This window comes from Terrapene carolina, unplaced genomic scaffold, assembly GCF_002925995.2.
Source record: "Terrapene carolina triunguis isolate 2854851 unplaced genomic scaffold, T_m_triunguis-2.0 Scaffold95, whole genome shotgun sequence".
NCBI lineage: Eukaryota > Metazoa > Chordata > Testudines > Emydidae > Terrapene > Terrapene triunguis.
The window spans coordinates 31,993,103-32,018,123 of record NW_020664446.1 but is presented as its reverse complement, the minus strand read 5'-3'; the positions used below and the strand labels follow the sequence as shown (position 1 = coordinate 32,018,123).

The 25,021-nt window shown below is 40.3% G+C and overlaps 1 protein-coding gene across 2 annotated transcripts in view; it reads left to right on the top strand.

Annotated features, from left to right (window-relative positions):
• Positions 1 to 25,021, top strand: part of LOC112101768 (protein FRA10AC1) — a 64,554-nt gene that overhangs the window by 8,969 nt on the left and 30,564 nt on the right. For both annotated transcript variants that reach the window (XM_024192631.2, XM_029911340.1), the window contains exons 2-8: positions 1,001 to 1,077; positions 5,084 to 5,179; positions 5,258 to 5,303; positions 8,663 to 8,739; positions 9,781 to 9,864; positions 10,383 to 10,467; positions 23,817 to 23,862. In XM_024192631.2, coding sequence (XP_024048399.1) covers positions 1,001 to 1,077; positions 5,084 to 5,179; positions 5,258 to 5,303; positions 8,663 to 8,739; positions 9,781 to 9,864; positions 10,383 to 10,467; positions 23,817 to 23,862 — 511 coding nt within the window. The remainder of the gene's footprint in view (positions 1 to 1,000; positions 1,078 to 5,083; positions 5,180 to 5,257; positions 5,304 to 8,662; positions 8,740 to 9,780; positions 9,865 to 10,382; positions 10,468 to 23,816; positions 23,863 to 25,021) is intronic.

The following is a 25,021-nucleotide window of genomic DNA, read 5'->3' as shown; positions in this document are numbered from 1 at the left end:
AAGTGTTAGTATTACCTGTTTTCCCAGGTTTTTGTCTGAGGATAATGGTTGTTGAAATGTAGGAATTTCCAGACTGACCCAATAGCCATATAGTCTAGTATTGTGTCTTTGACAGTGGGCAGTACCAGTATGGTTCATGCTCACTAACATGTTGTGCTCTTACTGCCCATGTAGACCCTGTTAGCATGAACTAACAGATACCTAGTTTGTGTTGATATAGTTCCATTTTGTGAACTAAAAGGTATGTAGTTTGCACTGATGCAGTCCTGAAATGGGGAACTATGTATCTTTTACTTTGCACCAGCAGGATCTACATGGGCAATTAGAGTGCAACATGGAGCACTCTACAGTTTAGACCAGTGGTAGGCAACCTATGGCACGCGTGCTGAAGGCGGTACGCGAGCTGATTTTCAGTGGCACTCACACTGCCCAGGTCCTGGCCACCGGTCCGGGGGGCTCTGCATTTTAATTTAATTTAAAGTGAAGCTTCTTAAACATTTTAAAAAACTTATTTACTTTACAGACAACAATAGTTTAGTTATATATTATAGACTTATAGAAAGAGACTGTCTAAAAACGTTTAAATGTATTACTGGCATGCAAAACCTTAAATTAGAGTGAATCAATGAAGACTCGGCACACCACTTCTGAAAGGTTGCCAACCCCTGGTTTAGACCCTTGTAATCTGGATCTGTGGTGCCATGTAGTCAAAGCCCTCAATCTGCAGCAAAGGAGATTTAGGTTAGATATTAGGAAAAACTTTCTAACTATAAGGATAGTTAAGCACTGGAATAGGCTTCCAAGGAAGATTGTGGAATCCGCATAGTTGGAGAACAGGTTAGACAAACAACTGTCAGGGATGATCTAGCTAGACTTTGTCCTAACTCAGTGCATAGGGCTGGATTAGATGACCACTCGATGTCCCTTCTAGTCCTACATTTCTAAGATTCTAATTTTGTTGTGTTCTGATCATTTTCCTTTATTTCTTAATTATTTCCAGGTACATGGCCGGGGAGGCTATGATTCTGATTTTAGTGATGATGAGAGTGGAGAGAAATCTGACCAAAGGAATAAAAGGTAATGCATTATAATACTGACGTACATTACATTTCTTGTGTGCATATGACTTCTAGCTATATATATAGAAGACCCTGTTTTTTTAACTCTGACATAGTGAAGCTGTTTGTGAAAAATAAAAATATACATTTGATTCCTATGCCGTTGACTCCTCAGGCTTGTCAGAGCATGTTGTCTCCAAGGAGCAACTGAGAAAGATCAGTTCTGCCACGTCCATCTGGTGTCTGTATGCCTCTCATATCTCTCAGCTGAGTGCTTCGTTTTTCCAAGCAGTAGCATCAACGGCTGGGTTTTGGCTGCTCTGTTCAATTTGGTATCACTTTGTTACCACCCACCAGGACTTGTGGAACTACAAAGAGAGAGATCAAAATGGCCAAGGCCAGATGGCAGCAGGTTTTGTAGGAATAAAATACGTACCTCACGGAAAGGAAACACTAACACTGCTTGATTATTATTTAATTTCTTCCAGCCTGTTCTCTCTGTTAAGCCTGGCTTCAAGAGACCAACAAATTGGGTCAGTTAACTTGCACATAGCCCTTGAGATGCTCATTTAAGCTCAGTCTTGTCAGTTTCATTTAGCGGTTCATACACTTTATGACCCTGAACTTTGCGGTCTGATCATCTTTTATTGGGAATTTTTTTCTGCTGTGGCACTGTGCTTCTCTGACAGTTCACCCACAGCACTACAGATTTGTTCTGAATTGATTCAGGAATTTTTGTTGTTGTTCCAGGATCTGTTTCTGTGACTCTTTTCCTTACTCTTCTGTCAGGCTCCATTCCAATCAGGTTTTCTGGGACCTTTTCTGGGAGCCTTTTATATTTTCTGTAGTGGAAGTAAGGGGAAGTGTTTTGTGATGTCTGACTGCATTTTATATCTGACCTTTAAGGTGCTTTAACCACTAAAAGAAATGTAGGTGTTTTTTCTCTTTTTAGAATTTTTAGCTGTATTCTATTAAAAATATTGACTTTTTTGTTCAGTTTTAGTTTGTTTTTCCAAGTGCCACTATGCATTACATCATTCTAATTGTTAGATGAAATATTAAACATTGGGAGCTGTTTCAAAGAAATCATCTTCTTTACCCTTTGTTCTGGTACACACTATTTGGCTCCCAGTAGTACTCTAATGAGGGTTTGCTTCATATGTATATATTCTACCCTTGGTTCATGATGAATCTCATTCTTTCTGGGAAAAAATGTAAAAAGACTCCTTCCTGACATTGCCTCTGCAGAGCCCCAGTGCAGGAGTTGTGTGCCTGGCCATGTGGCCACAAAACCTTTTTGCACAATTGGTATGCTTAGTTCTCCCAAGTCCTACAGTCCTTAGATTGACAATATAAATACTACCCCTTTATGGGTCTCTGACTACCTCTCTCCCTGCCATCATGGAGCAAACATTCCCTTTTTACCCATAATGTTAGACCAAGGGTGGCCAACCTGAGCTGGAGAAGGAGCCAGAATTTACCAATCTACATTGCCAAAGAGCCACTGTAATACGTCAGCAGCCCCACATCAGCTCCCCCCCTGCTCCCAGTACCTCCCACCTACTGGCAGGCCTGCTGATCAGTGCCTCACCCTCCCTCCTCGCACTTCCTGGTCAGCTGTTTTGTGGCGTGCAGGAGGCTCTTGGGGGGGGGGGAAGGAGCGAGGGCATGGCAGGCTCAGGGGAGGGGACGGGAAGGGGTGGAGTGGGGACAGGGCCTGTGGCAGAGCCAGGGGTTGAGCAGTGAGCACCCCCCGGCACATTGGAAAGTTGGCACCTGTAGCTCCAGCCCTGGAGTCGGTGCCTATACAAGGAGCCGCATATTAACTTCTGAAGAGCCGCATGTGGCTCTGGAGCCATGGGTTGGCCACCCCTGTGTTAGACAAATAAATCTAAATATGTTTTAAAACAGTTGTGTAATTAAGTTTAGTATAAAAAGTTTATTTTATTTGCTTGTTTTTGTTGAATTTTTGATATTTTTGGTTTGCCTTGGAACAGATGTTGGTGTTCAGAGGACAGTGCTTCAGTCACTGTTCAACTAGCAGTGCTCCTTAGTCTGTGCCCCTCAGAGAGGTCAGTGTTCATTAATCTGGTACAGTGGAGCTCTGTGGAGGCAATACCATGAAGGGAGGAAAAAGGGGTTACCAACAGTAACTCTTGTTCTCTGAACATATTGCCTCTTTTCCCTCCGCTTTGGATCCTAGATCTATATAGGGCTGTTGAGGTAAAGAAAAACTGAGGGATCATTAGATGAGAATGAGATATTTCTATCCTTGGCCTGTATGATATAGGGCGTGAAGGAATGAAGCATGATCCTGTCTCCCAGCACCTGCTGCAGCAGGTTCCATATCTGTGTGACTACCCACGTGACTCCTACAATGTGACTGTGGAGTGACGGGATTGTCAGACAAGATATACTGTTGTAAGCAGCTCTGTATATACATTGCCTATGAGCAGGTGCCTGTCTGGACTTGGTCTCAACTCCACACATGAGTAAAGTCCATTCTCACCCCCATCTTAACATTGGTTTCATTAACACAGAAACTAAGGGCTGGTCTACACTACTGCTTACATCGATGTAATTTACGTTGCTCAGGGGTATGAAAACGATCTGCCCTCGAGTGACGTAAGTTACATTGACGTAAAGCAGTGTCCACTGATGCTCTCCCGCCAACATAGCTTCTGCCTCTTGCGGAGGTGGAGTAATTATGCTGACGGGAGAGCACTCTCCCGTCGGCATAGCATGTCTTCACCAGATGTGCTACAGTGGCGCAGCTGCATTGGTGCAGTTGTTATGCTCGTACAAAGCACACGGGATCTTTATAGAGGAAGGTAAATACGCAGCAATGTTGGAAATACAACAGTTAGCATATGCTTGACACACACACTCACTCACTCACTCACTCACTCACTCACTCACTCACTCACTCACTCCTACCAGTCATGTTCCTAGTTACCAGTCTGTTGTAGCTTGAGTCAATCTAATGGCCAGTTAGATTGAGCACGAGTGTGGAGCTGGGCTCTTGTCGGTCGCGATCCGATGCTCCTGGAGTGTGGCAAGACGAACCCAAAGTCCCATGGCCAAGCACCCTGTTCTTATAGGTTTTTTTCTCTGTTGAAGCCTATGGATTTTGCTGTGTCACTTTGTGACTGGTTACTTCTTAATTGGTGTAAACATTCCAATACACCTCCGAGAGGGTCATCCTGTCCTTTGTTCCGATTTAATCAATTGTCCTTAGGGGTGCCAGCCTTCACTTCAGGGTCATCAGTCTGCCCTTCATTATGGATGTGTGTTGATGATTCTTTGATGTCCTTTAAGTCTCTTCACTCTTTCTTCCTTGATCATCTGGCTATAACAATGGCCTTCACACCTTATCTCTTCCTGATGTATACATTCCTCATTCACACAAACAGTAGTATTTTATATCGAGCAAAAAGGCATTGCAAATTAAACCTTGCTAAGTTTTACAATCAATAACCAAGACAATTTACATTGAGACCCAGGCCTTCAATGTTCCTCTAATCTCCTTAATATAGACACAGTAGAGAATCCTGTCTCTTACTAACTAAAACCTGAAAACAAAGAAATGTATATTTAACTAGAGTGCCTAATTTGTAATACATATAGGAAACCATAGTAGACATTATAACTTATCCTAAAACAAAAGGGTGACCATAATCAGTCAGAAGGATTGTTCTGGTCTGTCATTCCTTTCTGCTATTCAAAAAGGGTGGCTGACGGGATGAAATCAAATCATACATTAATTCTTATGGGACATTATAAAATCCAGCTCCTACATTAATTCTCATAGTACATTATAAAATCCAGCTCCTACACAGCTGCGCCGCTTTAGCATGGTAGTATAGACTTGTCTTAACAAGAGGCAAACAATGCTAGTCTGTACAACAACCTTTTCCTTAGAACATTCAAGCTGCTGACTTCCCAAGCTGACTTTGGTGTACTAGAACTTATTGTATATGAAAACTTTTTGAATAATTTATTCCTCACCTTTTCCCTATGCATAGGACAAGTAATGAAGATGCCCTACTCGTAAAACCATTCCAGAAAGTAAAACAGGTCAAGGTGGCTGACAGACAAATTGCGGCAGAACAATGGGATAGGTAATGATCAATTCTATCAGAGATTTTTGTATTTAAACTGAACTTTTACTCAAACAAAATTATTATTTCTGTTAACAGGGAAGAAGCGAGAAATAGGAGATTTCATTTGATAGCCATGGATGCTGTATCCTTTGATTATTTGTTTATATTGGTAAAAACACATTCTCAGCTTTTCAACTTTTCTTTCACTTGGGGAGAAATGCTCCTGTCAGAGACACGTTCATGTGAGTCTCCTTGTTGCCTGGGGAATTTGGAGGATTGGTAATGCTTTATGACCTTTATGTTAAGCAGATATAGATTTGTTCAATGATCCTATTAAATAGTTATTTTGAAGGTACTGTAGTAATGCTGCTTCTGCGTGATATTGTGCCCGTATTCCTCTCAGTAACACAGAGAAATCACTGTAACGGGGTTCCCGTGGTACAGCCTGGGTTGTGTAATCGCTGAGTCCTCTGTCCCACCAACCTGCGGTATCCCTCTCATTCTGTGATGCTGTGTCAAGCCACAAACTTCTGGCAGGTACTGCACTTACACAGACATCCACAGGCCAAGACACACCCAACTGAGTTATATGAATGCTTTCCCAGCCACTCATGAACCAACAATAGAGAGGCTCCAGCCAATTCCTCCCAGCTCCCCGTCTTGCACCAAAGAAGTGTACCATCTTGCACTGGTCAGAAGCCTAGCCAGTGTAAATTCATTACCCAGTCCGCCCCTCTCTCGATGTGAGGGGACACATGCTAGCCATTGTAAACTAAGCTGAGATTTCCCAAGCACTTAAACCAAAACACACTGTTTTAGGTAGAATATAAAACAGGTTTATTAACTACAGAAAGATAGATTTTAAGTGATTATAAGTAGCAGGCATAGAGATCAGAGTTGGTTATTTAAGAAACAAAACATAAAATCGCTGTCTAAGTTCTACAAACTATACGGGATTTGAATCAAGTGGTGTTTCACCCTGACAGATGGTACAAACAAGTCACAGATCCTCAATACACAGGCTGAGACTCTTTCCTGGCCTGAGACCACCCTCCCCCAGTTCAAAGTCTTTGTCCTCCAAATGTTGAGTTGGGAGGGGAGAAAGGCCAAGTAATGATGTCACTTCCTCTCTTTTATAGTTTCTTCCAGCTTGCTGGAAAGATCTTTTGCTGTGATGTGGGAAACAGACAATCCCCATTGGTCAAGCTGTCTCTGTTATATATCGTTTCTGGGATAGTGGATTCTTTCCCTGTTGGGTGTTGATGAGCCATTAACACTGTTTGGCTACTCCATTGTTTTTCCTGAAAGGCTGATTGTAGGTGTTCCCAACCTCACAACAGATTTCAGTAACACACACATAGCAAAACTTCATAACTTCACATACAATGATAGCACATACAGTCCAACAGGATATTAATGTTCAACAGATCAAGACTTTTAAAATAATACCTCACAAGGCATATTTTGTACAAAACATATCATAATTATATGACAGTGGTGAATATGGGGGTTCCAGGGTGCCACTCTGAGGTACAGAGTGTCACAATGACCAAAGACTTGCCATGTTGCATGATGGAATTCAAATAGCCCTGTGTAAATCTTAGCATTATTTTTTTTTATTATTATCTATCTAGTGTTTCAGTAGCTGAAGTGAATTAGTTTCCTGCCTTATATAGCCATGATTATAAATTATTTGGAAACAGTAGAATTTGTATTTTTTTAGTTATGTTGGGATTAATATGGGTATATTGTGTGGATTTGTGGCAATCCATATGTGGAACATGGAAACATTTGGAGATGCCACGTTTTGTTGCAATAGAGAGAAATTGTCATTTGTGCTACTTAACTCAGACTTACTCTTCAGCTAAGTCTACCTTTTTAAGAAACACTCTTACTTTGTCAGGTCTATCACAAAAATCTGAGTACACACAGTGCCATGAACCAAGGGCACATTTACAAGTTGAGGCTGTTCTGAGCTGAACTGTGTTAACCTGTTTCCTGTTCTGTATTATTTAGATTGTAAGTTCTTTGGGGCAGGAATTTGTCTTATATTTTGTTTGTGCTGTGTAAGTTGACAGAGCTATACATTTTTTATAATAATGTGATGTCCTCGCTAAAGGCCAGAAGCTTCATTGACCAAGAAAGGATAAAATCCAGTCGCTCTGGCCAAGTGAGCTATGTTTATGTACAAAATCAGGTGGTCCCCCAAAGTAATTAACCCTGCTGTGTCACCTTTACATTATCTTTCCTGTACTCTTTCCACATAAAGTCATCTGTATCTGGCTAATGATCCTCAAATTGTAAAAACAAGCAGTTAAAGAAGAAGCTATGATTAAAGAGCCCATGGTTGAATTCGTTAGCCATAGTGTTTCTGTTGTTTTCATGGAGCTTTGTATAAGTGCTTGATTTGGATAATTTCTCTACTGCTACCATCTTATTCTTTTTCTCCAGTTTGAAAGTTGATAATGGTGACAAAGAAGCTGGAGTTCCTTGAAGTTAGTCAACTTCATCATGACATATACAGCCTCCTGTAGCCTTGCTAAATAAAGGCTCCTACCTGTAGGCTTGAATTTAGGTCTTTAATTTTTGAAGAATAGGATTAAGATTGAGTTAACATTTGGAAACTTCTAGCAGAAAATACATGTACCATATTTTTTTCCATAAAATGATTTTAGTGCAGGCAGTAGGTTGACAGAAATGAGTTCTTATTGAACTCAATTTAACATGTGGCTTGAGAACATGCCAGAAAAATAATTTATTTCTAATTCTGTAGTTCCATAAATGTCTGAGAAATTTGTTATATATTTTAAGTTATTGTTTTACTGTTTTATTTCCATTTGTGGAGGTGCTTATTTCTAGAACAACGTGATTGTTTATACGGTTTTGTTTTTGCTTGTTGTTTTATCATATAAAATGTGTGTCAAATTACAACTGTAAGACAGAAATATTCTGACAATCACAATATAATTTCCTGTAACTTGATATTGTGGTCCTAAACAAAGTTATCTACTGAAGTTTATTGCTTTTACACTGACACTGAAAAGTAAAAAAAAAAATGCTTCATTTCATTAGTAATTTTATATTTATATCACGCAAAAATGATGCGAATATATTTTAAACCAGAGTTGGAGTATCATGGAACTCTAGTTTGAATTGCAATAGAATACACAGTAAAGGCTGGATTAAATGTCTGTTGTACATCTTCAAATATATTACAAGTTTTTATAAGGGTATGGCATGTGGATGGGTTTTACAACTTTAATTCTGCCCTAAAATTCTTCTGTTGTGAATTAATTTATAAAAGGTTATTCTAATAAGAATTCTTTAGATTTACTTTCCATTAAAATTAATTTTGGTAATAGCTTCTTTAAATCCCTTATATTGTAGAAACAGTTTTGTACTAATCTTCTTATCTGAGGTAATGGTATGTGAAGCCAGATAAACCAGCCCTGGAGTGAGAGAGAACACTGAAAATGAATTCCTTAGTTTTGCTTTATTCAGTATGCAAGACATAAAAAGTTTGTGAATGACTACATTTTATACTATGGTGGCAAAAAGGAGGACTTCCAACGTTCAGGGTAAGTACCGTTAGAGAACATACTTAACCTATTTTATTAAACTGCTAAATATATGCTGGGAAACTCCTTTTTGGTTTATTAATATTGTAATTAATTCTGTGACCAGAAATTTATTTGTGTATCAAATAATTAACCTTTTTGCTAAAATGTACCAACCATGGTAGTTGTAAATATCTGAATTAGATGCGTAGAATTGTTAGTTGTCTTGATTTAACTTTGTACAATTTGTATCTATACATGAAAAGCTAGATGAAATTCAGTTGGGAGTTTTTATTTTTGTGTTATGTAGATTAAAAGACAACACATGGAGGGTGTATCTAAAACAATCCAGTATTTGCTGAGTGTTCAACTCTCATTCCTAGAATGTTAAATGCTGCTCCGATGAGGGTAGAAAATGACAATCTTGTACTCAGACTTCTGTGGTGCAGTACATAGTGCTGGAATAACTGCTTGCAGGTAGTACAATTGTTTGCCATTTGGAGTACCAGGCACTTTTTAAAGGATAATTACCAAATTTACCAAAGTCACGAGAAGCTAGTTACTCGGGTTGAGGTTTCCAAAGAAGTGCAGGCAGTTATTTAGATGATCTTCATTAATGTTAATGAAGATGTGTGGATAAATCTTCTGCACTGTTTTGGCAATCTGTACCCAGGATACCTGTGAAGTCTGGAATATCACTAAATATCTTCCCGGGGAAGCTAAACCCTTGTTCTGAGCTGCAGATGATCCTCTTTTTATGTTTCAAACATAACTTTTCATATAGAATTAAATCACACACAGTTTTAATAGTTATGAGTGACTTTAATGTTGGAAGCAAGCTCTTTTATTCTTTTAGGGAAAAAGTTAGTGTATAATACTTGTTCTCATGAACAGTCGTTGCTTCTTAAAATATCTCCCAGTATATCCAACTCAATACATATTACAAGGAATTCTAAAATACCAGCATTTGCCAAATGATGATCTAATTATTTTGTTTCTGGTGCTGTAAAATTTCATTTTAATACTAGATCTGCTTTTTAAGAAAAATGTACCCTTTCACAGAGCAAGTGACAAGACAGACCTTGATGTTGTAAGAGAAAACTATAGATTCCTGTGGAAAGAGGAAGATGCAGTGGACATGAATTGGTAACTTGGGCTATAATAAGACATTATTTTTAGATCACTTTGTATTTATCTTTTTCCTCATTCATTAAAAATTGCCATGCATATTTGCTCTTATTGTTTGAACTCTTGATAAATTTAAAAAATGAAAAAAGTGTAGGAGATAAAGTAATACAGCTCTGTGTCAAAATGAACTGATGACACAGAAATTAACAAACTATTGTTCATTCCCTAAGAGAACTAAACTACCATTCAGAAACCCCTACAAAGAGTACAACTTTAAAATTATGCTTTGTTTGTGCTTTAAATAAATTTTTAAAATATATAATTATTTTCAAGAGAAACTAAAACTGTTTCATGGCAATTACTCCCATCAAGCTGTATATTTTCTTATTTTGTTTTATTTTTACCACTACAACTTGTATTCATTAGAGAAAACAAAACTGCAATGCCCCTGTCCTGTTAATGCCATACCTATGTAATTTGACCTCACTCTGTATTTTCCATATGCTTAATCAATAATATTGTCTTTCCGGTTACAGGGAAAAGAGACTGGCAAAGAAATACTATGATAAATTATTCAAAGAGTATTGTATAGCAGATCTGAGTAGATACAAAGAGAACAAGGTACATTTTTAAATTTCATAAATTTCTTTAGTTGCAAAATAGGTTCTTTGTTTTATATATTGATAGAGGGCACGCATTAAGATCCAGTCCTGCAAGCACTGCCTACGCTGAGTTCTGTGGGACTACCCATGATAAATGTCTGTAAGATTGGGTCCTAAATTTGTCTGTTGCTTAGTGCAGAATGAATTTTCTTAAGAAACTTAAGCAACAGAAAAATGCTTAAGATGTCTTCCCTGATTTTTTGGTTGATCTTTATCTCATCTTCCTATATTTATGCCATATCCCTCAAACCCTTTCACTATCAGAAAATAATCTCAATCTCATTTATAGTTTTCTTTTGTTTTCTTTAATTATCATGCCCAGTATCTTATTCCATGTGTTTATTATTCTTTGTGGGAAAAGTTTTTTTCCCAGTTTGCCAATTTTCTTCACCTTTTTGAACCTTTGTCTGGTGTGAACAATTTTTTTTTTTTTCACCGCTTCACATATGACATATCTAAGTTCTGTTAGATCACTTTGAATTCTCCTGTATTCTAAATGAGAATAGGTCCTGTATCGTTAACTTTTCCTCATGATTATAAGAATTGGAAAATGTTTATCTTTTAGCACAACTTTGACATATTGTGTAATTTGTTTTCCCTTAAATTGTCTTATGCGTTCTTTCTTTAAACACACTATTCTCATACTAAGTCCCTCTTCCAAATCTTTATCAACTGTTGGCTTATCCATGTCCACTTCTGATAGGGAGGGAGTCCTATACAGATTTTTCTTTTGGAATGTAAAACTAGCCCTTTAAGGCACAGTCAGCTCCACTCTGCTATCCCTGCAGCTACAGATTGCTTTCAACGTTGTTCTGTCCTATTTTTTTCCCTCTGCACATCCAGATATTGCGAAGTTTATTGCCTTCTCTTTTCTGCTCTATTCTGCAGCCCTCGTCTCCTGCAGACAGGCTCAGGGGAGCACTGGTTTCTTCATCTGATAGCCACCAGTTCTTCATGTGACTTTCCCCATAGAACTTTAGGTATCCTGCTAAACTTCTGCAGAAGGACGCTCTAGAGATGCACAACTTGCATTAGGTGTCCCTGCCTACAACATGCTGTCTATGCCTGCCTTTAGAAGTTTACACTATAGAATTTCCTCCCCAATTCCCAAATCATATTCAGTGCCATTTTGCTCCTCATTCCAACAAAAGACGGGCTCTTTCATATGTTACATAATCTGCTTATCACAAGAACTGGTCCATCAACAAAGAAGAACGTTATGGGTGGGATAGGGTTTACTCCTAGTATTTTATGATGTTCAAGAAGACTGACTGTTTCATCCCATTCTGGCTCTATCCCTCAGAATTTCTCCATGTAGTATGTCAGATTCAAGGTGGAGGTGACTTTCTGTGCTGCATGGATGAAGAGGGGGCTTATCTCCATGTGCCTATTCATTTGTTGCATCACAAGAAAAGTCCCTCAGCTAACTGATTCTTCTACAGAACTATGTGTGGAAATTCCTCAAGCAGTGTCTTGTCAAGAAGAACCTCTCCTCTTGGAAACCTCACTCAGTCCTTTTAGCCATTGGAATCATGATAGGTGGTAGTCTCAGGGCCCTACATCATGTCAAAGCATTTGGTTGAAGATGGAAGCACAAAAAAATAACTTCTTGAAGCTTCAGGCTGTGGGACTAAGCTTTCTATTGTTTCTTCCTTACATCATCATACTTGCAGTTCTGTTAGAAATCAACAATCAAGCTCCAAGAGCCTATAGATTAACAAGGCAGGACCAGAAGCCCTTCTCTTTGTCATTAGATTGTAAAGATTCCGTCCAAAGTGGAAAGAACTCACCTAATTGATATCAGATAGGTATATCCAGAACAGTCTTAATGTCCACATAGACTGACTGAGGCAGGAGACAGTTCTGGGCAAGAGGCAACTGAACAAGGTGGTGGTGCAGCAAGACTTTGTCAGATGTTGTCACGGCTCGGTCATGGGCAGCCATGCCTAGTGGTCAGAGCCAGGGTCCATGGTCATGGGATGGGAGTCAAGAATCATTTGGATCAGGATACCAGGAGATCAGAAGCATGAGACAAACTTGAGGGCAGAACCATGAATCTCACCGGAGTCAGCCCAGGTCAGGATACCAGGGGTCAGAGGTAGGAGACAAACTGGAGATCAGAACCACAGGTCGGGAGTGAGAATCAGGCTGGGTCAGAATACCAAGAGGTCAGAGGTAGGGGACAAACCAGATATTGGGACCACAAGTCAGATGCAAGAAGTCAAGCTGGGTTGGGATGCCAGGAAGTCAAATCAGGGGAGCAGGAAGCACATAGTCCAGAGCAGGGTGCATCCGAGTTTTGGACAACAGGGATCCACTGCTGGGTTTAGATAAAAGTTGTGGACCAGTCAGGACCCCCAGCAAACTGCCATTTAGGTTCCAGGACTGGAGTCCTCTGTCGGGATTCAGCCCTTGGAACTGTTAGCAGTCACTGGGTGGCAGGTTGCAGCTTACTAGCTCCTAAGAATCCTGTGGATCAGGGTTCAAGTCCTGCAGTTCCTGAGAGATGTAACTTCTTGCTTTCCACCTCAACCAACCAGACACGTCCCCCTCACCGCCCCCCAGACAAACTCACAGTTTGCTCCAGACACTAGGATTCCTACAACTGGAGGGGAGGGTGCATTCTTTTTTGCATGGTCAGGACCTTGCGTGTATGTCTTTCCTCCTCTACTCCTCCTGGGCATTCCCAGAAAGATACAGAGGGACCAGACCAAAGTTATTTTCATAGCTGCTGCTAAGCCCTGAAGACTCTTTCAGATATCCATCTGTGATTTCTGGCTCTTTCCCCAGCCCAAAATTCTTTTCATCAGGGCAGGGTCCTATACCTGAACCTCACCAATCTCTGCCTAGAAGCCTGGAGGCTGACAAGTGACTCTACAATCCTTTGATTATTGCTCTCATATAGTCAATTTCCTAATGCTGTCAGGAGAGCACTCTGCATTTAAGTGTTACTTTCTTTGGTGTTTGGCTAGGAATGTAACTCTTACTCAGACATTCTCTTCTGCCATCCTAGTGTTTTTCACAGATGGGAAAACATGGTGGGAGGGTCTCTGAGGCCAGGCTCCAGCCTGGCCCAGATGTCTGCAATTTTTAGCCTTGCAGCCCAAGCTCCACTAGCCCGAGTCAGTTGACCTTGGTTCTGAGACTCAGCACTGTGGGTTTTCTATTGTAGTGTAGATGGAGTTTCAGCTTCATTCTTAAGGTTCTTTCAAGGCCATGTTTCAAGCCTCTGGGCCAGTTCTTCCTGTACTTCCTGACTGTGAAGGTGCTCTTGTCACCATTACTTCAGCCTGGAGTGCTACTACACTGTAAAGAATCTTACCTCTAGTTTTTCCATGAAAAGGTTGTCCTTAGACTCACCACATAATTTCTCTGTTTATTCTTTCTTTCTTAATCAAAATATTTCCCTTCCTTCCTTGTCTGAAAGAGATCATCATCATCCGTTAGATGTTGCCAAAGCCATTAATGATTAGATAGGACATCCACTTTTTGGACTGATGCCATTTTATTTTATATTGCTTGTGGCTATAACAAAACGAGGTATTAAGGTTTCCAGGATTATCATTTCCCTTTGTGTTCAGACTGCAAAAAAAGATTAATATACTGCGTGCCACTTAGTGCTTTTCTTGGGGATAAGGGTCCATTGTACTTCGTCCCTATCTGTGGTCAGAGAAATAGCACTTCTTATTAGGAGATCTGCATAGCTGCTATTAGTGCCTCACTGAACTCCTCTACCAAATGCTATAAGGTCTTCCGTTGATGCTGCCTTTGGTTTCTTGATTCTGTGAACCATCCTTCCTATCTTAGGGCTGGTCTATACTTAGCCGCTAGTTCGGCGGCTGGAAATCGAACTTCCTGGTTCGATTTATCGCGTCTGGTCTGGACGCGATAAATCGAACCAGGAAGTGCTCGCCGTCGACTGCGGTACTCCAACTCAACGAGAGGAGTACCGCGGAGTCGATGGAGGAGCCTGTCTGCCGCGTGTGGACCGCGTCTGAACCGCGGTAAGTTCGAAGTAAGGTATGTCGACTTCAGCTACGTTATTCACGTAGCTGAAGTTGCGTACCTTACTTCGACTTGGGGGGTTAGTGTAGACCAGGCCTAACAGACTAGCTTCATTTCATATTTTTCTATTGAGTTCATCTCTGTTGTTGCTGTTTCAGCTTATTCAGTATTACTTTTTAAAAATCACTCTTTACACACATTTGACTTGTTTTATTTACTTTCCACCCTTATTCACTGCTTGTCATTTTCCAGTGTTTGGTGGAAGCATTATTAGCAAAGTGACTCTCCTATGAGGACAGTTGTCTTACTTATAAATTAGTCTTGTAGAGAATTCCTCTGCCAGTCCTGGCTCCCTCGCTTTCTTCTATCTTTGCTCTTGCTTTCCAGACCAGTCTGTTTAGGAAATACTCTCTAGGGAAGATCACATGTAGTTGTTGCTTATTGGGCCAGATTTGGACCCAAAAGGAAAAATTACATAAGAATACCTCAATAATATAAGTGAGCATGGATAATGCAGTGGTTGGTGGACTGGCTGAGGGACTCTGAGATAACAAATATACAGGTAAGGCAAAATGATCCTTTATTCTGACTGTATAGGGGTCGGCAACCTTTCAGAAGTGATGTGCCGAGTCTTCATTTATTCACTCTAATGTAAGGTTTTGCGTGCCAGTAATACATTTTAATGTTTTTAGAAGGTCTCTTTCTATAAGTCTATAATATATAATTAAACTATTGTTGTATGTAAAGTAAATAAGGTTTTTAAAATGTTTAAGAAGTTTCATTTAAAATTAAATTAAAATGCAGAGTCCCCCGGACCAGTGGCCAGGACCCGGGCAGTGTGAGTGCCACTGAAAATCAGCTCGCGTGCCGCCTTTGGCACGCGTGCCATAGGTTGCCCACCCCTGGTAGATATGCACAGATGCATGACAAATTCTGTTGATGCTTTCACCCCAGACTTTTTTACAGGTTGCATCACAAGCTTTTCAGAATGGGACAATTTTTAACCATTTAGAGGTATTCTTTTAAATGGGACATGTGAACGTTACTATGGTGGCTTGGATCGAACAATATTGCGACATAAATACATTAGAAGCAACATCTTGCATCTAGGTGCAGGAGACAAACATAGATCAGGATTCTGGTTTCCATGCATCAACTAAATACTAGGTAGGAAGATGATCCTTTACCTTCTTAATTACTGCACAAATCACGGGGGACAGGATACTATGAAGTAACAACATAGTAGGCCTGAGCTCTGCTACTGGAAATTCAAACATGGAAACCAGACTCCAGTTCAAAGCTTGCCTCAACTGCATAACATGGGAATTGCATTAAACAACTGTTCACTAACAATTTGCTGGAGGATATTTAGTGAAATCAGTGAAAGTTATTTACATGAATTGAGAACAAAATTTGAATCTTAGTATTTAAGTAGTCACAGTGGAGCTTTATCATTAATATTTCACTGAAGCAAGCAGGGGAACCCTCTGACTATACACCCCTAGTTGTCACCCCACGCTGCAGTCCATACGGGATATCATTAAACAGTTACAACCCATACTCAATGGGGACCACGTCCTGAAAGAAATCTTTCCTAACCCTGCTCTTCTGGCCTTTAAGCAACTCCCCAACCTCACCAAGCACATCATCATAAGCAAGCTCCCCACACATCAGGACACACCAACTCAAAGTGCACTAGATTCTGCCATAACAGATGCAAAACCTGTAGATATATCTCCACTGCTACGATGATCAATACCTCCACAAAACATCTTTCAAGATCCGTGGGTCCCACACATGCCTATCACAACTTGTGGTGTACCTCATCTAGTGCACTAAATGCCCCCAAAAACACCTATGTGGGTGAAACAAGACAATCACTATGCTCTTGAGTGAACTCACCCAGAAAAATGATAAAAGACAAAAGCACCATATCACCTGTGGGTGGACACTTTTATCACAAGCGATCACTCTCTGTCTGACCTTTCAGTTCTCATCCTCAAGGAAACCTGCATAACACCTTCAAAAGATGAGCCTATGAATTTAAATTCATAACTTTTGCTAGACACTAAAAATCATGGACTTAATAAAGACACTGGATTTATGGCTTATCACAACTGTGACGGGTTGGATCACAGAAACCCCCTTGGGAGCTGCCACCTGATGTGCCAAGACTACCCCTGCTTCTGTTTTCCCTGCCAGCTCAGGACTCCAGCACCCTGTCTTGCTGAGCGAGACACTCCAGTCTGGCTCCAGACACAGACCCAGGGTCTGAATCACTTGTCCCAAAGCTGCAAGTTTATCTAAAAACAGCTCACAGGAGTGTGCTTGTCTCTAGCACTCAGATGCCCAACTCCCAATGGGGTCTAAACCCAGATAAATCCGTTTTACCCTGCATAAAGCTTATGCAGGGCAAACTCATAAATTGTTCGCCCTCTATAACACTGATAGAGAGATATGCACAGTTGTTTGCTCCCCCAGGTATTAATACATACTCTGAGTAAATTACTAAATAAAAAGTGATTTTATTAAATACAGACAGTAGGATTTAAGTGGTTCAAAGTAGTAACAGACAGAACAAAGTAAGTCACCAAGCAAAATAAAATAAAATGCGCAAATCTATGTCTAATCAAACTAAATACAGATGATTTCCTCACCAGTTCCAGAGCACTCCCTTTTACAGGCTAATCTCCTTTTAGCCTGGGTCCAGCAATCACTCACACCCCCTGTAGTTACTGTCCTTTGTTTCAGTCTCCCTCAAGTATCCTGGGGGGGGGGGGGGGGGAGAGGCTCCTTCTTTAGCCAGCTGAAGACAAAATGGAGGGGTCTCCCCCAGGTTTAAATAGACTCTCTCTTGTGGGTGGAGACCCCCCTCCTCCCTCCTATGCAAAGTCCAGCTCCAAGATGGAGTTCTGGAGTCACCTGGGCAAGTCACATGTCCCTGCATGACTCAGTCTTTACAGGCTGAAGCCATTGTCCACATGGTATCTTGCATGTCTCCAGGAAGACTTCTTATGTGGTTTGGAGCATTCCAAGATGCATTGTTCCCCAAGTGTTTCCTGATCAGGTACTTAACCTGGCGAATTCCTTCCTAAAGAAGCTGGCCAAATGCCTCCCAAAGCTTACTTAGAAACCAAGCAAGCATACAGCCCATATTCTTAACCTCAAGTAGAAAATGATATATATATGTACAAATAGGATGAATAGATATAGTAGACCATAGCCTTTACGGAGATATGTTACCTGGCACAGGCAGCACAAAACATATTCCAGTTATGTCATACATACATTTATAAGCACCCCCTCCCCATAAAGCCTTATGGGGTACACTGTCACAACAACAATCTGTAAACCATTAACTCCCCTTTTTGTCCTATGACTGCAGAGGTGTTTCACCTTGAATGATCTCTTGAAATATGTGTTGCCTACTTAAACTAAATAATCTGTTCCATCTTGTATTTAGCTGTGACACGCTGCGTACCTTTCCCAGACCTGAAGAAGAGCTCTGTGTAAGCTCAGAAGTTTGTCTATTTCAGCAACAGAATTTGGTCCAATAAAAGATATTCCTCATCCACCTTGTCTCTCTAATATCCTGGGACCACCACAACTACAACAACATTGTAAACATTTTACTACTGCAGTATTTATCTGGAGACAATGTTCTGCAGTTTTATTAAATGGGCAACAGTACATTAGATTGTACAAGTTATTTAAAAACAAATTAAAAACCATGGATGTAGGATTCTTCAGTGATCCTCAATTTAAAAACATTTTTTCTATTCTAGTTTAGTGAACAGTTGTTTAATGCAATTCCCATGTTATGCAGTTGATTTATTTGTGCTAGACTCAAGCATGAGTGGCTCAAGTGAAACTTATTTTAGACCACACTGCAGATTTCTGAGTTAGCCAAGCACAAGATGTTCCTTCCTTAGCAAATTGTCAGCATAAGTAGAATAATATGGAACCTAATTTTTCTATTTCTACTGAATGATTTTCCAGTTAATATTTGTCCAAAAATATTTTTGTTCAAATTATATTAAGTCCTGAATGCAATATGTCTGAAAATTAAATGTATGGAAAAACATTGACCTTCAGAAAAAAATTGGCAGTGTTAAGAATCTTATTTATAATACATTTAACTAGGGCAAATTCAGTACAGATGGAACATCTGATTACTGGTGATGTGATTCTGCCCAGTTTTCCAGCTGGGGTGCAGAGAGCTCAAATGACTTGTCCACAATCACACTGTGAATAAGTGGCTCATCCTGACTTAAGACCCAGCAACTTTTTGGCTCCCAGTTCTTTTCTATGTAGTTTGGTCCATGTGGCATTTTTTTACATAAATGTTCTGCGCTATTGCCTTTATGGTAATGATCATTGATCATAAAAAAAAAAATAGTAGTTCTGTACAATATATTTCTGTACTGAAGCTGGGAACATTAAAAAATGAAGGCAATGCATAATGGAGATTTGAACCATTATATATGAAATACAAATACAGTGAGTGGGTTTAATACTCAGATGTACCAAGTTAACTGAAGACACAACTTGGGATAGAGGAGACAAAGGTGGTTTTGAGCCACTTATATGTCTTGGGCAGTTGAACCTGGCACAAGTTAGAAAGCCACAAAACTGCTGTTAAGTTATTCTGCCTAAAAAAGTCTTTAGGGGGATCATTCCACTGGTTGAATATTGATTGCATTGTGCTTTGGCCCTCACATCAAGTGGCCCCAATATGCTGTGGAAATACAAAGTGGCTGAATGTTCTGGAGTAGTCAAATAGTTCTAGTAATATTATTTCACAGTGTTCCATGCAGTCTTTCTGTTCTTTGACTAGAAGGTTGCTTGGGAAAGTTTCACTTCATGTAAAGATTTTGAATGAATGAAGGAGTACACAGTACATATAATAATTAAGCAGTGCTTTTAACTTGAGTACCTTAATTGGCTTCCCTGTCTCTTGCCACGTGAAATTTGGGATCCTGGTGCTCCCTGTCAAGACCGTGTATAGTCTTGCTCCCTCTCTCCCTCTATACTTCTTCTTTCCAGTGTTCTCTCTTCAGTTCTCCCTTATCACAACCTTCCACTCTCAGCTTTGCAACTTTTTTCATGTAGCCCTCTATGCTTGAAACAGGCTCCCAATCCTTGTCTGCTTGGCATTCTCTTTCATCCATCAAATCCCTCTGTGTAAGCAACTTACTTCAAAAATATTTCTGACCTAGATTTCCTCACCAGTATTTGTTCCTTCTCATAAACTACTATGTGTCCTGTGTCTTGTAAGTTCTTTAGGACATCAAACTTGTCTTGTTCTGTATTGTAAAGTTTACAAATTCTTAAACTGCACAAGTTTATAGCTTTGTATAAATGAATAATAATAGTCATAATAAATCTGAGTTAGGCAGATCCCAGACCATTAAGAGCTTTAAAGAATGTAAACCAATTCCTTAAATTTTGCTTGAAAGTAAACACATAAAGGAATGGAGCAGTGATATAATTTGCTCATAATGATCAACTTCACTTGAGGTGGTCTGCCGCAGAAAATCGGCCGCATTTCGGCAGCGACGCCTCTGGATGACACTGCTTCTTGGCGGCATTTCGGCGGATGCTCGTCCGCCGGCCAGTACGTGAGCGCACTTAGACAGCACCATGTTGGGGACCCCTGAATAAGCATTATGGGTCACTTGCATCTGGAGTATCCAGGGGATAGCTATGGGTTCAATAGGACTTCAAGTCTTAAAAGTCTTAAAACTACATTAATGAAGGGCAAATATGTACCTTGAATAGAGAGGGTCAATACATTCCCACTTATTCCTACAGATGCTTCTTCTGTTGCCAGCTAGCACCGCTTATCTCTTGTCTACATAACCATAAATCCCCTCCAGAACTGCTCTAGCACTGATGGCAACCATGGAATCTGTTTACAGGCAGGGCTCAGGTGTTTTTACCACAGAGTAGAGTAAGATGACACGGTACAGTAGAACCTCAGAGTTACAAACATCTCGGGAATGGAGGTTGTTTGTAACTCTGAAATGTTTGTAACTGAACAAAACATTATGGTGGTTCTTTCAAAAGTTTACAACTGAACAGTGACTTAATACAGCTTCGAAACTTTACTATGCAGAAGAAAAATGCTTCTTTCCCTTTATGTTTTTAGTAGTTACAGTACAGTACTGCGTTAAACTTTATTTTTTGTTTGTCTGTTTGTCTCTGCTGCTGCCTGTTTGTGTATTTCCAGTTCCAAATGTCAGGTGTGGTTGACTGGTCAGTTAGTAACTCTGGTGTTTGTAACTCTGAGGTTCTACTGTAGAAAAAATGCCTGAGCCCTAGCCCTAGCAAAATTATAGCTACAATTTTGCCATTATAAACAAGGCCAGAGGAGCAGACAGATTGTAGAATCTGTGTTTCATACAATGTGAATTATGGAACTGAGCATCTAGATATTGGTGATACTGTAGCCCATTGCACCTTGCAGTTTTTTCTTAGTGGTCTGTAGATATTAATAGCATCATGTCCCTCTTACGTGTTTTTTTGTGTGTGCGCACTACATGATGATGTTACTCCATTTCCATGTGACACTTTTGTATTTTTTCTGTCTGGTTTAACCTTTGATAAATGTTACAACATGCAGATAGCATCCTTTGAACTCAGTTGAGTTCCAATTCAGCCATCAACAGGAGCTCTATAATCTTTTGCTGTCAGCAGCTGTACTCTCAGTTGATAAATTGAAATTCTCCCAGATGCATTCCTAGGCTGCTTTCTGGGTTTTCCATTTAGCAGATTGTATTATGGGTACACCATGTGAGCAGTTCTGTAATTAAGCAGTAAGTCAGAAGATGTGCATCATTAAGCTATTGGAGTTGCCTTGTGTTCATCGTGTATCAATGAGCTAAAAATGCACAATCTGGTCACTATTCGATTATGTTTAAAAAAATACTAGACACAGTTTGGGTGTTGAAGGGACACTCAAGTGTTTTGTTTTTCTCAGAAAATGATTTGTAGCAAAACAGAAAATATCTTTTAAATGAATTATTACAATTAACAAAAAAGTAAAATTCATTCTCTGACAAACCTGCTATTTTCTTCCTAAAAGCTAGGAAATAAGAGAAATGAAGATAAGTAACAAACACATTCTGCATTGAAATAATTCAAAAAAGCACTAAATTTATATGGCAATTTTAGGTGAGTTTAAGTACGTATTAACTTGTTTTCAAACAAAATTATATTTACTTAACTCTCCAATCAGGCGCAGAGCCCTATAGTGTAAATTGCTCTATAAACACACATAAATATGTGGTCTCTGGCCCAAAGCGTTTTAATTTTATATGGTTGACATATTTATTTGGTCCAGAAATTTCAGATGAAGACACAGTATTGCCAAAATCATGAGTTGGTCCCCCTCAAGAGATCCAAATCATGAGGGTTTTTAAAAAAAATAATAGATGAAAAACCATTATTTTATTTTTTTTAACTGCCCCAGCTCATCCTGTGTGAGAGTGAGAGAGACATTTAAGTGTTTCCCACTTTCCCAAAAGTATTGGTCCTTGCTGCAGGGGCTCTCACCCCTACATCTGCCCATCTCCTGCCCAGCAATTGATCCTCACCCCCGCCCTCTATTCAGTTTGGCCTCATCAGCCTCACCTCCATTTGTTCAGCCTCCCATCTCATCAGCCTACAACCCCCACCATTAATTCAGTGCCCCCTCCCCTCTCAGCACAGTTCCCTCAGCCCTCACCGTCAGTTCAGTCCCCCCACTCTCTTCAGCCCCCCAACCTCACCTCTGCTCCTCCTAGGGTTCTTCATCCCCCCCCCTCCTACGCTTGTGTGGGGGCTCCAGCCGGCTTCTTTCTCCCCATCCCAGTCTTGGGGGGTGGTGGCAACATGGGCTTTTCATCCCCCTTCTGCCCCTTTCCAGGCTAGAGGCTGTAGGGGTGAGGAGTAGAGGCATTGTCCTGCCCATATTTCTCACAGGAGGGGAAGGAGGAGGGAGCGGAACTGTGCTAGGCTGCTGTACTCTGCTCCCTCCTCCCCTCCTGTGAAAACAGTGAGTGGAGGGGAGAGACTTTGCCAGCTTCCAGCAGGGCTGAATTTCTCAAGGGGGCTGGAGCTTCTTGCATCATCGCCAGCCTAGCACCCTCCAAAATTCCATCATTCTGAAAGAAATCACAAGAGTTGGCAACACTGATTAGATAAAAAGCACCCTCCTTCCAGGGAAATGCTGTGCTGCTGATCTCTGTTCTCCCCTCTCTGCTTTTTAATTAGCAGTGATCTTAGACCAACCAGACTATTTCCTTCGGACTGTCTTCCCTCCCTCTGTGTATCCTGACATCAGCTTTCTTTCTTACAGTCTGGCCTTCTCACTAGACTCCCCCTAATATGTTAGGGAATGGTTTGATTTAAGGGTGGTGGGCAGAAAAAGCAGGGAATGGTACGGAGAGCGATTTCTCAGGAAAAGGGGCCTGGATTATCTTCATATTAAATTCCTGGACAAAGTCTAGAAACAAAAAGAAATATAAGTTAGGGCAAGTCTACACTACAAAATTAAGTCGACCTAAGTTGTGTTGACGCACAGCCACTGCGGTAATTGAATAAGTTTTACATATCCACACTACACTCCTTGTGTTGGCAGTGTGCATCCTCACGAAGGAGTGCTTGAACTGATTTAACTGCCAGTGAGGGGCATTGTGTGACGGTTTTTGAAAGGAAGCAACTCTGACGCTGTGTCAGTCTAAGTGCATCAACTTACACGTTATGCCTCTCGCAGAGGTGGAGTTATTAGGTTGGTGTAGTGGGTGAATTACATCAGTGGAAGCTACATTTTAGTGTAGATGCTTAGCAGTGTAGTGTAGACAAGGTCTTAGATAAATGTAGTTTTGTTTTAACTCATGTAGGGATGAGGTGGAAAACGGGATATTGAAACTTAACTAAAATATCTATTTCACATTCCATTTCAACTTCCAGCGTTCTCCTCACTGTTTACAGTGAAGAAAGAATTGTATTTCATTCTGCATTGCAATTCTTTCTCTCCTGATTTCTCTTACTTTTTGTCTGCTAGCAGGACATTTTAGACGTATAGATCCGTGCCCACTGAATCAGATTCCATTTGATTCACATGATTCAATCCAACAATAAAAAAATCTGTAAGTTTCTTTTTATTGAGTGAGGGATTAATATTAAATTTAACAGAGCTAAACAGGGGAACAGTGCTAAAGGGCAGCAAGCAGTTGAAAGTAATTTTTTAAATTTTGTATGTCTTCTGAATTTATTTGACTGTTCAGAACCTAATTTCAGTTTTTATCTTTATCACAGTTTGGATTTAGATGGAGACATGAGAAAGAAGTAGTTTCAGGAAAAGGTAATATTGCCTTTCTTCTTGTATTACAGTTCTTACTTGGTTAGTTATTTTTGGTGCGTTTTTTGCTATCTTGTTTGTGACAGTGGCGGTATAGATGAAAGTTTTCCAAAATGTTGACAATAATGTGTAATAATTCTTAGCACTTCTTGCATTATATCATTTTACATCTTCAGAGTGCTCACTCATCTACATCAGTAATGACTTAGGAAAATCTGTGCTTTGTTTTCACCTTGCAGAATATTTGCAGCAAAAAAACTTTATACTGGTTTTGCCAACATGAAATTTCATGCTCATTGATCTTAAATGGCACTGGCCAATAGCTGGTGGTTCTGCACTACTTAATTATTCAGTGATGTTTATAGTTAAGGTTGCCCAACACTTCCCAGTATAAGACCCTGTTTTCAGGTGCTTATTATTTTGCCAGACTTCAACCATTTAGGCTAAAATGTCTTATGCAAGGTGTCTGCCTCAGGCTGAATTGCTTTGGTAAATTTCAGTAAAAATGGTTTTATTTTCCAAGAATGAGATTAGGAAAAATAAGGGATTTTTGTCCATATGTTTAAACAAAACAAAAATTCTCACAACCATTTCATTGAGACACTCTAGGTCTCCATGGTTTGGAGTAAGGATTTGAAATTTGACCGATGGGTGGCCTTTTGTCTGGGAGCCCTTCGCTGCTCTTGTGGAAAAATTGACAAAATTTGGCCTTTGGAAAAGCTCAGTTTGCATATGCTCTCTAGAGTTTTGCTTGAGTTTGGAAGCCCGATTCTCTAAAGATCCTGTCAGCACATAGCATGCTTTCGGCCAGGGCTACAGGGGCTGAGAAGAACTATCCCTGCAATTGCTCCTGGCTGCTGCCAGATATTGTGGTGCCAGGCACAAGAAATGAGAGCAGTGAGACTTTCTGTCCTATGTGCTCAGTGCTCCCTCTGCTGGCACTTAGACAACATGGAGGAAGAATTAACCTGGCGTGAATGCAAAGGACCAAGAACTGGGACCTCTGTGTGTGTGTATGTGTGTTTGGGGCGGTATGAAGGGAGTAAATTGTGACAAGGAGACTGGGGTTCAGGGCTGGGAGATGGTGGGGGCAGGAGATTGGGACTGGGAGGGAAATCTGAGATTGGATAAGGAATTTAGATGGAGGAGCCTGGGACTAGCC